General features: G+C 50.1%; 1 protein-coding gene across 4 annotated transcripts; it reads left to right on the forward strand.

The window, feature by feature from the left end:
* The first annotated feature begins 1,872 nt into the window (after positions 1–1,872).
* POPDC2 (popeye domain containing 2) lies at positions 1,873–16,357 on the forward strand. Of its 4 annotated transcripts, none has more exons than XM_065423268.1 (4): positions 1,873–2,363; positions 7,216–7,324; positions 10,756–11,213; positions 16,282–16,357. In XM_065423268.1, the coding sequence occupies exons 1-4, from the start codon at positions 1,873–1,875 to the stop codon at positions 16,355–16,357; spliced, it is 1,134 nt and encodes a 377-aa protein (XP_065279340.1). The 4 variants fall into 4 exon arrangements, with proteins under 4 accessions (XP_065279340.1, XP_065279342.1, XP_065279344.1 ...); XM_065423270.1 differs by having other exon boundaries at positions 10,756–11,134; positions 16,272–16,357; XM_065423272.1 differs by lacking the exon at positions 16,282–16,357 and having other exon boundaries at positions 10,756–10,951; positions 11,140–11,174.
* The last annotated feature ends 1,221 nt before the right edge of the window (positions 16,358–17,578 follow it).

Raw genomic sequence — 17,578 nt, forward strand, 5'->3', positions numbered from 1 at the left:
GCAGTGGTTGGCAGGACATCTCCCCGCTGAAGCACATCCCTGTCTTTCAGCGCTCACCCCCCAATAGTTTCCAGTCCTTCCCTTTTGCACAGGGGCTTTGCGGGCTGGGCCCTTGAACAGTTACGGTCTTTTCCAGCTGGCCTCTCACTGGAGGTGAAGGCCCTTGTAGTATTGTCCGTTTCAGAACGGGTAGGGGAGCTCAGGCCCTCCCTGTTCACCAGGCTCCAGTCCAGGGCCTAAATGGTGGGCAGCTCCAATCAGCACCTTGGAGTGCTAAAGCCACTGCCCCCCAGACCACTTCCTACCCTAGCCTCTTCTAGCTTCCCAGAGTAAGTCACTCTGATCAGGACTCTGTCCCATGCTTCTCTTTTATGGGTTTGCACAAGTCTGTGTTGTCAGGTCCCAGGCAATGAGCTCCTAGGCAGCACTTTCCCCTTAGAGCAGCTGTCTTCTCCCTTCCACTGCCCGCCTTCTGAGCTGCTTTGCTCTCCTTTTTAAAACCCTGCCTCCAGCTTGTGCAGGCTTTGCAGGTGTGTCTGGGCGGGGCAGCCTGAATCCAGAGCTGTTCCTTAACCCCCTGCTCTCCAATGTGGGGTTTGTATACCCCATCACATAGGTCCAAACAGAAGACCTGCTCACACAGTAGACAAGTGCACCCTATTGGTGGAATAGAAATACAGCTTCCCCACAGCCTGCTGGAGATGGGAGGGAGGATCCTATGCTAGGGTAGAATTTGTCCATTGCACATTTCCAAGCAGTCCCTTAACGTTCCCCATCCCCCTGTGCCCTGTAGCATCATCATGTTAAAGGTGTGAAAATCCTATTGGCTCCTCCACTGAAATTCACCCCTCACACATTCATGTTTGCAGTGTGTTCAGAGCAGGATCATTGCGCACACTATACGCTCGAGTACTCTGCCCAGTCTAAGTTTAAATGTCCCACATGATGGAGTTGCCATCATGTCCCCTAGGAGGCTATGCCACAGTCTGACAGGTCTCACTAGAAAGCATTTCCTGATGTCTTGACTATGTTTTCCTTTGCTAGCTTCCTCCCATTGCTATTAGTTATCACCCAGCAGGGAGGTAGACTTTCTGGTTTTGTAATATGATGGACATTCCTTTGCCCCAAAACAATAGTGAGGAATAGTGTGTAAGCACCCCCCCACACACACACACACATGCACTGTGATAAACTAGCTACTTTTCTCCTTTCTCAGCTCCGTGTTGGGCTTATCTAGTTCTCTGAGTTATGTTAAGTGGCCAGTGCCAGTCTGTTCTCTGTTCCCCTCACTGGCTTTGCTCTTTGGATTTCAATTCCAAACATGGTTATCCATTTGGGGTCTCTCTTCATTCCGTTGCCAAGTGATATACATTCCAAATTCAACACAAGTGCCCGTTGCTCCCCCCTCCCTCTCTGTCTCCCTGCTGCTCTCTCACAGTCTCTATTTTCACTCCTGGAGGGTTGGGGAGAGTGAAAGCAACAGGAGCTCTTTCCAATCCCATTCTCTGATGAGTTCTCTAGCTGAATCCCTCTCCTTACTCTGTGACTGAACTCTTCGGACCTCTTTCCCTGCTCCGTCTCCTGAAGGCAGTTAGTGGGGGAAGCCATCTGGCAGGACCGTGCACCTCACCAACAGCAAAGAGAAAAATAAGCCATTTGGATTCTCCAGCTTGTTTTTTTTTGTTTTGTTTTGTTGGTACGAACGAGTTTAAAGTTATTTTTTAAATGTTGCTCTGAAGGGCGGTCCAGTGGGACCAGTGAGCTCCAGGGAGAGGAGCTGCCAGGTGGCTCCGATTACAGCTGTCTCTGTAATTTTTATATGACAATACATTTGTAAAGCAGGACGGCTGGGAGGGTGGGGAAAGGGGAAGGATGAGCAGAAACAGCTCCCCTTGGGACCAGCTACTTTTTCAGCCCCCTTTATGCGAGGGCTGGAAGCAGAATGTTGAGGGAGCAGCCTATCACCTGGGCAATTGCATCCTCCTCCTAGGCTACATGGGGGGAAGTGGGATCTTTGGCTCCATCTATATCTTCAGCCTTCTGGCCACTGGCTACATCTGCTATGCTCTGTGGGGCTGGCTGAATGCCTGTGGACTAGACATCTTCATCTGGAATATGCTGCTGGTCATGGCCTGCATACTTCAGCTGGCTCACCTGATATACCGGCTCCACAAGCACACCTTCTTGGAAGAGTTTGACCTCCTCTACAAGACCCTCTGCCAGCCCTTGCAGGTGCCCTTTGAGGTCTACAAAGAGATTGTGAAATGCTGCGAAGAGAAGGTCCTGTCACTGGCCAGAGACCAGAACTATGCTGTGGAGGGCAAGACGCCCATCAACCGCCTGTCTCTGCTGCTCTCTGGCAGGTAGGCTGTTCCCTCTCCTGACAAGACATTTCCCAGCCCTGGAATGTTGATCCACCTTAATATTTAGGGATAGTTTTGTAGAATTGAGCTAGCAACAATGAATTTGCCTGGTCGGCCTTCCTGGGGATATGTGGGGAGGATTTTAATCTCTTTCCCTGCCATTATTAAAGCAATCTTAGTGCTGATGGGAGGTGATGATTTACAGCGCTGGAGTCTGAAGGCCTCTATCGATAGAACAGGTACAACCTGGACAGCGGTAGTGAAGCTTCTCCCTTACCAGCTTGCTGGAGGAAGGCAGAGAGGCCTCTTTGATCCTGTGGTCTCTTGGGTACCACTTACGATGGTAATTTTTGTGACATGGTTGCCTGTCTCCTAGGAACTGCTCTGAAATTCACCAGTTTGTCTCAGCCAAAAGCTTAGAAGGGAATGGTTCCATCTCTCACTCCCAATGCCCAAAGCCAGTGGTTTACAACTGGGCCGTTTGGTAAGAGAAAAATCCTTTGATGATCCCACCTCATCTGGCAGCCCTGCTGCCCTAATCCATCAATGCTGCTTCATTCTGTGGGCCACCAAGAAGGGTTCCATGTACCACTGGACATCCGCAGACCTTAGTTTGAGAACCATGGCACATAACTGTATTCCTCCATTTACCTGAGTCTCTGATTAGGTAGTGTAGTGCAGTGACTGTATTAATGAGGAAGGACTTTGTGATGTTTACTTGCTTTGGGCAAAGAAGTCGTTTTAGCAGCATGTCTAGTTTTCAATTCAAAATATTAAAATATAGAAAAGCAAAAGTAGCACTATGGGTATGTCTACACAGTAATTTAAGCCAGGGTCTGAGCATGGGCTCAAACCAACCCCCCCACCCACCACCACTTTACGTCCACATTGCAAATGTGCTAACCAAGACCTCAGATCCAGGGCAGGAGAGTCCGAGCCCATGGTAAGCTGGGACCTAGGGTCTGAGCCCTATTGCTTTCCTGTGTGCAAACGGCCTCGGCTTGACTTGGGTCCTGGAAGTCCTCTGGATTTATCCCAGAGTTCCTGGCAGCAGAGGAGCAGTGCTGCAGACAGCCAGCACAGTGGTCGGAAGGGTCATTACTGCCTGGCTGAGCACGCTCCCACTTCCCACTCCGGTGGAGCTTGCCTGGAGCAGGGAGCAAAGCCGACAGGTAGGAGGAGGCTCCTGCTCGCCAGGATGTTCGGGATCATCCCTCCCCCAGCCATGCTGAGCCGGGAGCTCTGTTGCTTCCTCTCCCTGCAGGGTGGTGCTTGGTCCCACTCTGTTCTCTGGCCCTTGCTCCTGGGACCCTCCTCCCCGCACTCCCTGGGGCTGTGTATGCAGGGCACTCGGCAGTGTGCACTGCAGGGTGGTGACGGGGAGCCAGCTCCAAAACTTCCCCACAGCCTCCTGAGGATCCCTTCTCCCTGCCTCCCACAGTGCAGCAGGGGCAGGAATAAGGGATCCCAGAGGTGCTGGAGCACACTACACCCCAAGCCCTGGGGATGCATTTCACCCTCTGCAGCCGGCACCAGCCAGGGTGTGTGTGTGTGTGTGTGTTCTGTGATACCTTCATTTTATGTCAAACTTAAAAACAAACAGACAAAGATAAATAAAAAAACCAACCAAACAAAAACACCTTCATTGAACAGCCCATTCTAAAAATTAAGAATTGCAAAGTTTCATTGTAATCTTTTGACAGCCCTGGAGACTGATGTCCTAGTTATCCTCAGAGCAGGTGCCCATGGGCATTGTCCTGCCATGGGACTCAGCCTAGAGGTGGGGAGCCCAATTCTCAGATTAGATGGTAGTTCAGTATAAGGCCCTCTCAAACTGCTGTCGTTCTACTGAGAGCCACCAAGGGAGCTGAACATGCAGTTTATGTACTCGTGTGCTCCTTATGGGCATCAATAGCCCCGCCACAGTTAGGAAACAGGGTGAGCAGTAGAGTTTTCCCACAGTAAGCCACATTCCTAGGGCTAGAGTGTTGACATGTGGGAGGTGCTAGGCACTTTGGGATATGTTTACTTTGATTCGGGTCTGTGCACTGCAGGGTGGATGCCAGAGCCCTAAGTTCGAGCATGGGTCAGAAAATTCACAACCTAGGGTTAAAATGCAATGTAGACTCTCAAGCCCAGGGTTCCCTGACACTAGGCTTACATTGCTGTGTAGATATAGCCTATGTTACCTCCCACTGCCAGCCACTCTGCAGCAACACAAAATGAAACAGATCAAGAGAAAGGAAAGAATCAATGGGAGCCACTTTTAGTTCCAAGAATGGCCTGCCAGAATCCCATGAGTGAGGTAGTGAGCTTGGCTGGGGTAGGCTGAGAACATTGCTTGGCATTCCAGCTGTCTGTAACTCACCAGATCATTTCTCTGGTGCTGCAGTCCCAACTCCTGCCCTGCTGCTCTGATGGGGATTTCAGGACTTCCAAAGGGTTCAGGACCAATTTCTTTCTTTATTTGTTCACTACACTAAGCCCACGTACAATCAAACCATTCACAAATCTTTCCATGATTTCTTCCTACTGGACAGGTAGGTGTGTATGTGTGAAGGGCAGTTCTTCCTTCTCCTCCTGTTTGTCACCTTCCTCCATCATCTTGGGTGGAATTGCAGAGCATAGCAGGCTCATCAGACAACAAATATAATATTTAGTACTCTACACTTAGCTAAGACCTTTCATTTGGGGATCTCAAAGCACATCACAAACAAAGATTGTTAAAGCTTTCATAAGTTGCTTGGCTCATCGAACAGACCTAACCTAATCACTGTGGGCTCAGAGGACGCCTTATGCTACGGAGCTTGTTGTTCATAGTCTGAGCTGTGTGTCAAAATCCTAGCGCTTGTACAGCTCTTTATATCTTTACTTGCTTTGTAAACAATTTTTACACCCTCTCCCACCGTGAGGTATTTATGTAACGTCTCCCCCATTTTACACAGGAAGCTGAGGCACAGAGTGGCAAAGCCCTAGTTCATATAGGGGGGTCTGTGGTGGCTGAGCTGTGACTAGAAGCCAGGAATCCTAATTCCCAGGGCTTTGCTCAGACCATGTCTCCCATTTTAACTGCGGAATGGTTCTGGTTTAAGGTTACGCTAAGGGGGGGTTGGGGTGTGGTAGATAACGTGCTCCCTTTGAATAAGGAAAAAGTCAGTGACTAAGGCCCATATGCTTCCTCCCCCCGCCCTGCTTGCAGCCCCTTGCTGTGCAAGGTGAAGGGGAGCAAATCCACAGAGAAAATGCAATGGGAGAAAGTGGCTAAGTGAGGGTATTGCCAAATATCTGTCCCCCTGCCAACAATCTGCATCCAGCAGCCTGCTTCAAAACTGTAGCTAACCTACTGGTAAAGTCAGTGGAGAGTTAATACTGTCTTACCTCCCATTGAGTGCTCTGTGACTCCCCTTCATGGGATCAGAGTGCTGCTGAAGGAAGTTAGCTAATTATATCAAAGCTATTGGTCCTGCCATACTGCCATGGATGTGGGGGTAGCATGGAGGGTGAGTCTCAGCCCAGCTGCATGTGCTCCACAGGTCTGGCGCTGTACCCCCAGTTCCCTCGTCTGGCCTCTCCATGCCAGCCCTTTCTATCCCTGCAGGCTGTGGGGATGGGCAGGAGAATGGGGGAAAGGCTGCAATGGAGCATTACTGTGTTCCACTCTGCATGCTATTGTACAGAAAGGGAGTGCAGGGGCCTTGACTATTTCATTATTGTGCAGGCTATTTCAGGGTTCCACACTAGCAATAGTCTAAAAGCAGCAAGAGGGGAACCTCAAAAGTACAGAGTTCATATTAGAAAGCTCAGATAACAATAGTTTGCCCTTCTCTGTCTCCTTCAATCTCAAGAGCTCCAACTACTTTACAAACATGAATGAATTTAACTTCCCAGCTACCCTGGGAGACAGCAGAATCACTATGGCCATTGTACAGATGGGAAAACTGAGGCATAGAGAAGGGAAGAGACTTGCCCCAGCACACACAAGTCAATGGCAGAGCCAGGAACAAAACCCAGGTCTCCAGACTCCAAATCCTGTGCCTTAACTGCAAGACCTGGCTTTCTCCCTTTTGTAGGCTTGAACCAGCGCTGGTCACAAGTTTGACCTTAACTTTGTTAGGCAGCTGCAGTGGCAATAAGGGAAAGGGATACATGGAAAGCAGTGAGGCAAAAAGAAACTGAATGATAGTGGACAGCAAAGTATGAATTTGCTGTGTGATATGGCTGCAGCAACAGCCAATATGATTTTGGGCTTTATAAATAGAGGCATCACGCCATGGAGCATGGGGGCATAGATCCTTCCTATACGGCCCTGATGCAACTACACCTGGGTTTAGTTTTGGGTATTGGTGTAGGAAAGAGGTGGATAAGTTGAAAGGAGTTGAGGAAAAGGCAACAAAAATGGTCAGTGGACTGGAAGGAGAGGTGAAAAGAAATTGGTACGAAGAGTTTGTCCTGATGACGGCTGAGGGGCAGTCATACTAACCATCTCCAAGTAGCTGAAGAGGAGAAACCCCCAGGATAGGAGGAATGGTTTAGAATGGGCCAAAGGAGTCATGTGATGACATTAAGAGAGGGAAAATGTTGGCTGAGTATCAGGAAAGACATACTGGCAGTGAGATCTATGATATTAGCCTATTAACAATTTCCCAAGAGAAGGGATAGAAGCTTCATTAACTGGGACATTTGTAACTAGACTGGAGAAGACACCAGACGAATATACTCTAGGGAACAATCCTGCACTGACAGAGGGATGGAGTACATGTAGCTTCTTTGAGCAGATTCTGTACAGGTTACACTGGTTCACCCACCAGCCCTTTTCTGGCCTAAGCCCGTCATTCTCCTGTTCTCTGTCTAGGGTCAGAGTGAGCCAGGATGGACAGTTCCTGCACTATGTCTTCCCCTACCAGTTCCTGGACTCCCCAGAGTGGGAGTCACTGCGACCTTCCGAGGAGGGAACGTTCCAGGTAACTCAGCACTACCACCTGGCAGCTCTACTGCTCAGACTTGGGCTTTAGTGCTTTGTACATGTGCAGGAGAGAGTGGAGAGGAGCAAGATGGAAGGTAGTGGAGAGGGCCAGAGAAGCGTTGTTAATCCTCAGACTTTGAGCTCTCAGCAGCTCACGCAGCTAGGTCTGGAAGACATTCCTCCCCTATCTCCACCATGTTATAGTACAACATTGCATGATCAGATGCATTATCATATTTCTGCCTTCCTCTGAAACACCCAGCATTGGCTGTGGTTGACCATAGGATACCAGACTAGCAGTATCGTTGATCTGGTTCTGATTGGCAGGGAGACAGCATGTTAGACTAGCTCAGGGGTTTTCAAACTGGGGGTTGGGACCCCTCAGGGGTTTGCGAGGTTATTACATGGGTGGTCGCGAGCTGTCAACCTCCACCTCTCACATTTATAATGGTGTTAAATATATAAACAAGTGTTTTTAATTTATAAGGGGGGATCCCACTCAGAGGCTTGCTGTGTGAAAGGGGTCACCAGTACAAAAGTTTGAGAACCACTGGACTAGATGGATCACTATTTTGCTTCCATTATGGCGATTTTTAATACCAGCATTAATGTGTTGCACAATGAGAGGGGAAACCTCACAAGAACTGCAGAATTGTGTGCTGCTGCTGTGGGAAAGGATGACAGTGACAGGAAAGACTTAAATAGCTGATTTTTCAAAGATCTGAGTTTTTGATGATGATGATGATGATTCTCAGGCAGGGAAGCGTGGGGAGAGAGAAAGAGGATGTTTTATATTCAAATCTAGTTCCTGTACTTTCAAATTGCAAACAATCCTCCTTAAGGCATGGGGGATTCTCCTGGGACTGAATCACTCATTGTTATTTGTAGCAATTAAACCTATTGATTTTTGTTTTCATCTATCCCATCAACACCATAGAATCGAGTCCCTCCCATTCTGCAGGAAGGTTATTAAGTAGATGGACAGGTTCATCTCTCTGCAGTCTGGTGTAGGCTGATTCCAGTCAGTAGATGAATGGCCAGAACCTAGAATATGCCAGAAAGGACATGTCTGAAGTGATTTTACTAATTCCCTGGGAGTGTAATCAAGGTCAGCAGAGAGTAACGCCTTTCCCCAGAGAGGGCCAAATTCAGATCTGCGGCAAATGGGTGCAGCTCTACTGAAGCCAGCTTCCTGCTGAGGTCAGACCTGAATGTGGTCCCCATACTGTGAGTGAGAGGGTTGTTAAAGCTACTTTGAAAAATGAATCTGACAAACTGATGGTTGGTAGATTGCACGAGGAGTCCTTCCATATTATTGCTGAACTTCTGATTACAGTAGCAGCTTACCGGTAATTCTTAGCACAGCATGTGTGAGCTGAGCAGGGAGACAGTGGCCATGCCGTCCCCTATGAGTGTGGCGTCTCACTCAGGGTGGGAAAGACAGGTTTGATGACAGTAGTCCTGGAAAGCTGCCTGTGGTGCTTTCTGGTCTGAAAAGTTAATTGGGCAATTTCTGGGGAAGGGTTTATTTTTGCTTAGCCAGCTCCACATATTGCAACATGCAGTTTTTGAATCCATTTAACCCGTCAGTCCCTCCTCTCTGAATCTCAGCTCAGTCCCATGGTGTGAATCACTCTGTAACTCCCCAGATGACCCCAACCTCATTTCTTCAGATATAGTTGATTGCTCCAAAAACATTTTGGATAAAAGCAGACATTTCCATTTGGGGCCTTCCTTGAGGGGAGGGAGGGGGAATTTCCTTGCCTAAATTCCCCCTCCACTGTTGGGCTCAATTGTTTCAATTTGGTGCAGAATAGAGAATGGCAGAAGATTAATTAGCTGTGACAGGATTTGGTTGCCGCCTGGATTCTGACCTGGATTTGTCTTCTACTCAGAGAGCAGCTGGCTCGCAGTCTGAACTGGATCAGGTTTCATAGTTACAGTATTTACCCAGAACATTGACCTATGGGGCCTGATGGTGCAGAGAGAGAGAGAGTGAGTCTGTCTGTCTGCCCTGTAAGGACCTGGGGGGGGGGTGTTGTTACTCTATTTCACTTCATGCATTGTGAGAGAAAGAGGTGCTGGTTCAGGAGGGATTCAACTGATTGTTAGGAAAATGAGGCTCTATCCCTTTAAGTTTCAGCATGACCCTGACTCACTCACAGCCCATCTCAGGGAAGTTCTCATATTCTACCTCCTATGTTTCATAAGGCAGCTGCTTGCATGGCAGTGGCATTAAATATCAAACCCAAGGACGCACACTGCAGCTCAGCCTTGTTTGGCTTCCCAGCAGCCCCTGCCATGGTTCCTGGCCAAGGAGACCCCTGCGTATGCAGCGCACAGGGAGGCCCCAGGATATTTTGGCCCAGCTGTAACACTTGTTCACATAGCTGTGTCTCAGTTACACTTTGACGTGCCACACTTTGCTCCAGCCTAAGAAGGCTTGGTCCTTTGACATGTTTCCCCATCCCACAGCCCGAAAAAGGACCTGTTTTCCTCTGGGCAAGATTTTAAAAAACCCCAAACTTTCTGCAACAACAACCAAGTTAAACCCCTAATGTTCTGGCCAACTTCCAACTCAGATAATTTTGCTCTGCTTCCTGCAATCCCCCCCGCAGTATCAAATGCATTCGCTAGCCTTTCTCCCTCGCTGTCCTGAACTGGGGTGTGTTGCAGTGCACTGTTAAACAGCTCTTGTGTTCTACCCCAGAGGTGGTGGCCTGAGGGGTATCCAATGGAATGAGTTGAGAGACCCCACTGTCTAAAACAATCTAGCAAACTTGAATGCAGCCTGCAGCACCTGCCTTCCCTCGAGCTGGTGACAGGTGGTGCTGCCCTCCAAAAGAAAGCTTTGTTTCATTTTCCATTTCCCAGCCACTCTGAAACCACACACACCTGCCATCCAGCTAACGAGTGAGGGGAAGCCCATTACAATGCTGTGCAAGGGCAATACGGAGCCACCGTTTTTTATATGTAGCTCTCCCCCTTGAAACCAATCATTCTCCCCAATGGTAACGGTTCTGCAAAGTAGTAAGGCTCCCAATGCCACCTGTGCTACCCTAGTCTTTTCAGTGGCATTGCACAGGTACAAATGGGGGCATAATTTGAAGATGAGAGGGTGGCAGGGTTGGCTCTGCAAGTGGAATTCACTGAACCGTTGTGTTAATGATGCACAGGAAGGAGCAGACTGCAGCTCCCTCTCTCTGAGCCGTACTGGTTCTGCATGGAGAAAACAGGCCTGAAAAGCAATAAAAGCCCGATTTAGTCTGTAAACTCAGCAGCTCCTACTCTCCTACACACAGGGAGCAGCTCTGTGGTGGAAAAGAGACCACGGTTCCTTTTCAGAGCAGAACCACACTTTAAAGTGATGGAACCAAAGTCTTCTCAGTGTGGCTTATTGTGCTCATTTCCCCGCTCCTCCCCCTGCAGGTTACGTTGACAGCAGAGACGGACTGCAGTTATATCACCTGGCCAAGGAGGAAGCTCTACCTCCTCTTGGCAAAAGATCGCTACATCGCCCGCCTCTTCTCGGCCTTCCTCGGCTACGACATCTCAGAGAAATTGTACGCCCTCAACGATAAGCTCTTCGCTAAGTTCGGCCTGCGCTTTGACATCCGCTTACCCAGCCTCCACCACGTCCTGGGACCCGCCTCCTCAGAGGCTGAGGCCGAGAAGGAGCTGTATGAGTGGGAGGAGCTGGCCGTGCCCCATCGTCCGATGCCTACCTTTGTCCAGACAGCTGCCTCAGCCCCTCCTCCTCCTCCTTCTGCCCACCCCAAGGCGCCCCGGCCTGACAGTGCCCTGCTGGGTGAGGACTCTACCAGTCTTGTGTTGGAAGATTTTGCTGAGTTGTCAGGGTCTTTTATGGACTATGTAAGCGAAGGGGAGTATATGAAGTGAGGGCACTTCTAACGTGGGCACACGTCACCCTGTGTGGGATCCCCATGTAAGTACTCGCTTGCCCGCGGAAGGAAACACTTCCCTCCGTGCCTGGGCCTTGGAGGCGATGGCTAATGGGACTGGCTGTGCAAAGCTTAGCACTAACTCTGCCTAGGGGAGGGGAGGGCTAAAGTGTCCCAATACTTGGCCAGTTTGCTCATGCTTTGATTCCTTGCAAACTTGGTAAATGGCATGAATCCTGGCAGCCTCCACTCAGTCTTTAGGGATTGGGCACCGTGTAAACAGGCACCCAATTGCTAGGTAGGAATAAAGAAAGGTGACCTGCTGGTGTCATTAACTCCCACTGGGTAGCTTCCTATCAAAGTTAACTTCATCAGTCAGCAAGACATTGGTCCAGGTAGAGCTGGGCTTTGGGGCGTGAGGGGAATCCCAGTTTCAGGGAAATCACCCAATGATCTTGTTACTTACCCAAAATAAATCAGCTGAGGTAATGCTGTTAGTAAAGGCTGCAAAGACTGTTGTGATATTTCCACACTGCAGCATTTTCAGGACACTTCCTCATCAGAATCTCATGAGATGTGCTGCGTCGGGTGTATTTCCCCCAAGGAGGTTCATAACAGAATCTTCCTGAAGAACCCGGTTTAAAGGTTTGACTCCAGGCTCTGGTAGCCTCAGTTAACCATAACATTATACAGCCAGGCTACAGTATCCCTAGATCTGAGGGAATCTTAGACCAAGCAGAGTGTCTTGGGAGGAGGGTGCATGACACTGAGTAATGGTGTAAAGCTGAGGCCGAATGGAGACACAACAAGGAGAGACACTTATAAGGAATTTGAAGGGTGTCAAGTCATTTTCCTTGGTACCTGGAACAAAACAACAGGGCAGAAAATAAACAGATTTTCTGACTCTGTCAGGGCCATAAAGAATACAGAGGAGAGTGCAGGAGAGTGAGGTATGGATGCTTTTGAAGGGAGCTTGGGAAATTTCAGGGAATGCAAACACTGGCTTTCTCCGTGGGGTTTCTTGAATTCTCTGTGGCTCCCAGAAAGCACACAAGGCCAAATTGTGCCCTCAGTCACAAGAGACCAACTCCAGGGAATTCAGTAAGATTCAGGACTTTGGTGGGATTGCATGGGTGTCGCCACTGGCAAGCTTTGGCCCAGTGTGCCTGATTCTGTCCTCACACTGCCTTACTCCGGTGTGACTCGGTTGACTTCAGTGGGGTTATTCCTGACTTACACTGATGTCAGTGAGGACAGGCTAAGGCCAGACACCAGGGCACCAGACAAATGCATGGCTGGTGGAGAACTGAAACATTTCTATCTCTAGGGTAGGGCTGCGCACCAAGATGAATTAAAGAAACGTCAGCTCAGGCTTTGGAATAGAGAGACTGACAGCTTACAAGAAACGCTTGGGGTTGATTCTGGCCCCTGCCCTGTACCCTGAATTGTCACCCTAGTGACATATAGGTGCTGTAAAGGTACCACAGCCAGTGGAGGGGAGAATCCCCCTGTGCATGAGCAGTGTAAGGTCAACCCCATGTTGTCCCTCTTGCAGCCCCAGCCATGGGGGATGCTGTGGGTGAGGAGCACGGTGGTCTATTGCACTGTGCACCATGGAGACTCTGGGCTGCTTCAAGCTGTAGAACAGGCCACAGGTGATCTGGGTAAGGCTGCTGTAAATTGGAATAGCCCGAGGGCTGCTCTAATTTACACTAGGGGCTGCACCATGCCCCAGCTGGCACAAGATTTGAGGGGCACAAAGATGTTTCAAAGCCACCTTTGCGCCTGCTCTCCCTGGGCTGTCCTGCCTGTGAGGCACAACACAGAATCTGCCCCCTTGTTTCTACCTAGACTCAACTCAGCCAGATTGAAAGGGTTTGGCCAAGGCTCCCGTGTTCCAATAGCCATTATTTTAAAACATTCCTGGGTTGGCTGAGAGGAGATGAGTGTGGTGGCCGCATGTCATGGATTCCCCTCTGCATGAGTCTCATTACAGGAATGCACTGGGCTTCCCTGCCTCACTACCGCCACTGGTGCATGGGAATAACACGCTGTCTTCCTAAGATCCTTCCTCACACCCATTCCTCACTCTGCAAAGGAAGAATTGCTGGGGTCTGTGCAGGCTAAAGGGAGCTGGGAGAGATTTGTCAACAAAAAAAGATGCTGGAATAATTTGTGCTGGAAATTCTGAGCCAAAGGGTTAAGGGTTAAATTCCAGGCTGAGCTACATGTAGCCACTCGCTGAATGTTGATTCCAGTCACTGCACTGCGATAGCTATCCTTTGGTTTCCCATGGCCAGTAACTAAGGGTACACCTACACCCCTAGGTGACGTGTGGGGAGGGCATGCGGGATCAAGTGCGCCCCCCCCCCCATTTCTGCTTGGCCTGCCGGGTGGGGCGAGAGAGGGGCTCTGTCCTTCTCTTGCTGCACCTGCCCCCAGCATGTTCAGCCCCTGTCCCTGGCAGCTGGGCCTGGGCAAGGGGTGGCCTGCTGCTGCCGCCTCCCCAACCAGGCTCTTTCAGGCAGCTGCTGTGCTGCACAGAGGCAGTGACTGGATAGGGTTGCCAACTTTCTACTTGCACAGAACCTTGTCCCACCCCCTGCCCCGCCCCGCCCCTCCTTCGAGGCCCCGCCTCCAAATCACTCCATCCCCCCTCCCTCTGTCGCTCGCTCTCCCCATCCTCACTCACTTTCACCGGACTGGCTCAGGGAGTTGGGGTGCAGGAGGGGGTGAGGGCTCCAGCTTGGGGTGCGGGCTCTGGGGTGGGGCCAGAAATGAGGAGTTCAGGGTGTGGGAGAGGGCTCCAGGCTGGGGCCAGGGGTTGGGGTGTGGGGAGTGTGAGGGCTCTGACTGGGGCTGCAGGCTCTGGGGTGGAGCTGGGGATGAGGAGTTTGGGGTGCATGAGGGTGCTCCGGACTGGGACCGAGGGGATCGGAGCGTGGGAGGGGGCTCAGGGCTGGGGCAGGGGGTTGAGGTGTAGGAGGGCGTCAGGGGTGCAGGCTCCGGGTGGCGCTTATGTCAAGCAGCTCCTGGAAGCAGCAGCATGTCCCCCCTCCGGTTCCTATGCGGAGGTGCAGCCAGGCGGCTCAGCCACGGTTCCTGGCCAATGGGAGCTGCAGAGCCAGTGCTTGGGGTGGGGGCAGCATGCGGAGCCCCCAGGGCCATCCTTCCATCTAGGAGCCAGAGGGAGATGCCGGCAGCTTCCCGGGCGTTGCGGAGAGCCAGGCAGGGAGCCTGCCTTAGCCCCACTGCACCGACCGGACTTTTAACAGCCCAGTCAGCGGTGCTGACCAGAGCCACCTGAGTCCCTTTTCAATCGGGTTTTCCGGTCAAAAACTGGACACCTGGCAACCCTAGACCCAGAGCAGCCAGATTCAGCCACGTGAGAAGCAGCTCCCTCCCATTCCCCGCCCGGGACCGGCTGCCAGAGGGAGGCACAGCGGGAGAAGGACAGAGCCCCCTCCTCCCCCACAGGTAACTCTGGAGGGGCAGGGAGAGTGCAGCAGCCCCAGGCTGGGCACAGGGCGGGGGTGCATGGGGGGGGTTGTTGGGCAGAGGAGACGTGGGGCAGTCATGTGTCCTCCCCTTTAGTATGGGGAGGCATGAGTGGTCTATGCCTTCACAGCAGCTGGGGGTGGAATTTCCAGCTTGGGTAGACATACCTACACAAGGCTTGATTGAGCTAGGGTGCTGAAAACAGAATGGTAGCCATGGTGGCATGGGCTAGCTGCCACAAGTGTGTGCCTGCCATCTCAATGGGATTGTACATGCTGTAGCCCCCACTGCCGCAGCTACGCTGCTATTTTTAGCATACTAGCTTGATCGAAGCCAGCTTCTCTATGTCTGCGCAAGCTGGAAATTACTCCTCCAGCTGCAGTGTAGCCACATCCCCAGCATGCTGATCACCACACTCCAGTGTCTGGCAACTGTGCTCTGGTAGCAATAAATGCACTCCAAGTGCTCAGTCTCTGTGCTCCGAGGGCCACTCACTGCATTCTGGTGGCTTTCACCGCCATTGTCCTTCAATGCTAGTCCTGGCATTGGAGTGCTATTCACTGTACTCCAGTGCAAGCCACTCTGCTCCAATGGTGATGGTACAGTGTCTTAGTTGAAGCATGAAAATGAAATGAGCCTCAGAGACCAGATGGCTGCTTTTATTTACAGAAGATGTGTGTGTTGGGGTGGGGAGGCTATTCTGGACCAATTTCCTTACTCATTTTCAAAAACCACATGAGAACAACAAAGACTTTATCTGCAGGACTGAAATCTTCCTGTTTTCCAACCTTACCTTGAATTTATGAGCTAAATGCCCATCCTTCGCCTTCCACACAATGCCCCTGTATCTCCAGTGTTGAAAAGGGGCTTTGTGGGTGCCCATTTTTGCTTCTTTTATGTGGGATAAAGATGACCTGCAAAGATTTTTGTCAAAAACCACCAACCAACAAGGCAACAACAAGCCCCAAACTCAAACAAAGTTTATTCCCTTTGCTTGTTTTTTAGCTTAGAAATTTCAGGAATGGCAAGTCTGGTAGTCCCTGTTTTTGTTGAAGGACGCTTTAGAGGATGTGGATTTGGAGCTTTCTCCATCCTTGTTAAAGAGCCAGGAATGCTGAATTTTTCACATAAGGGTTTTTCTTTTAACTGTCAGGCATTTGAATTAAATAGGTGTAAACTGAAATAAATGAAAATCAAAGTTTTGAACAGTCTAAATGACAAGCACTTCATCTTTCATTCAGGTTTCACTTGTCTGTTACCCTCATGGCAGAATGCAATCAGTTCTCAAGTCATCCATAGAGTATTCTAGGATAATCAGGGTTTTGTTAGTGTAGGGTTGCTCATGAAAGCTGGGGCTATGCACACTGGTTTGTTGTTGTGTGACTATGAATGACACAGATTTTACAAACTGATTTTAGAGGGAAAACAGTAAGGTGCCCTGTGGGCACCACCAGGCCCCACTATCTCCTGGGTGAGTTTGGCAAATGGATAAGATCTGTGGCTGTAATAGTAATAGCCTCTTTTTTCCCCCTTTTCCTCCCACAGCTTCTGGAAGCCTTACCCGGAGTTACCCCTGTGCCCTCTTCAAAGGACGAGCCCCTCTGGCTCCCACCCAGACCCCAGAACTCTAGGGCACAACAGTTGGTTTTGATCAGGAAGACCCACGCATGAGTGTATGCTCACACACCTCTAACCAGAAAGACACTCATTAACATGCACCTACATGTCCACACAACACTCCTGCAAGCACATGAAGTATCTGCATGAGACTGAAGTGTGATGGCTGGACACCTTTCACACCACATTCTGTTCACCTGCAGTGGCACAAGGGATGTCTGGGTGTTCCTTTTTGTGTTCTGGTCTTTCACCCCCATGGTTTGTTAACAGCTCTGTTATCAGTTCCATTAAATGTGTTGGAAACACAGCAGTATTAGCCTGTCCAGGGAGTCTTTTGATTTGAGGACACCAGTTAAAGAGCGTGTTGATTCACTAGGGTTCAGTGACTTGGAGGGGAGACGCTGATGTTCAGAGGATTTCACATGAGCTCTAGAAGTAGGAAAATGGGACTATAGAAAGACTAAGAGTTTTAGTATTTATGTATATTGGGAGGTGGGGTGGAGTGAGGTATGGGACTTGTGCTAGTGATATACATGGCATCCATTCCTATCAGGCTTAAAATTCCATGTCCAGGATTTAACGCTTTTCATTTATGATAACAGCAGCTAAGTAATGAAGTACACACCAGTTTCTGATGTTGGGAAAAGATTCCCTAGGTCTTTTGGTCAATCCACTTGAAATAAGGAGGATGAGAAGAACCAGGACTGAATTTCTGTGCCCTCTTGGGATGGATTCTGGGTCTAGCCCTGGTAAGGGGATGGACTTAACCTAGATTTCTGTGTCCCTCTGGAAGGGAATATGGGTACATGTCTTTGGAAGGAGAAGAAGCTGAACTGGATTTTTGTGGACTCTGGGTGTCTCCACTGAGATGGAAAGGAAGTGAAGGAATAAGGAAGGAATAAGAACCAGGATAGGGAAGCAGGGAAGATGCAATATTTTAGTTAAGAACAATATGGAGATGGTAGGCAACTCACAAATATAGCGCTGACAATATTTCTACTGCAAGCTCACCTAGTGGTTTAATCTATGGGGGCTCGCATGGTGTGATAATAGTCACCAGGGGCCCCTTTTGGCCTTTTTACTCCCTTTAGTCTGGTGCCAAGGGGCCACATGGCAGGCATAAGGCCCCCTATGCCCAGGTACAGAGGCGGCTCCACCAGCTCCGTGCTGTTCCCACAGGGGCCCCACGTGCAGGAGGCATTCTGGTGTGGGCTGGGGGCATGGCTAGGGCATGC

This window comes from Emys orbicularis, chromosome 1 (genome assembly GCF_028017835.1).
Source record: "Emys orbicularis isolate rEmyOrb1 chromosome 1, rEmyOrb1.hap1, whole genome shotgun sequence".
NCBI lineage: Eukaryota > Metazoa > Chordata > Testudines > Emydidae > Emys > Emys orbicularis.

Excerpts from the sequence above, each read along its gene's own strand:
- POPDC2 (XM_065423268.1), top strand. The coding sequence starts at position 1,873 with ATGAGCAGAAACAGCTCCCCTTGGGACCAGCTACTTTTTCAGCCCCCT. Across the intron at positions 2,364-7,215 it reads TCTCTGCTGCTCTCTGGCAG|GGTCAGAGTGAGCCAGGATG; the intron begins GTAGGCTGTTCC and ends TTCTCTGTCTAG. Across the intron at positions 7,325-10,755 it reads CCGAGGAGGGAACGTTCCAG|GTTACGTTGACAGCAGAGAC; the intron begins GTAACTCAGCAC and ends CTCCCCCTGCAG.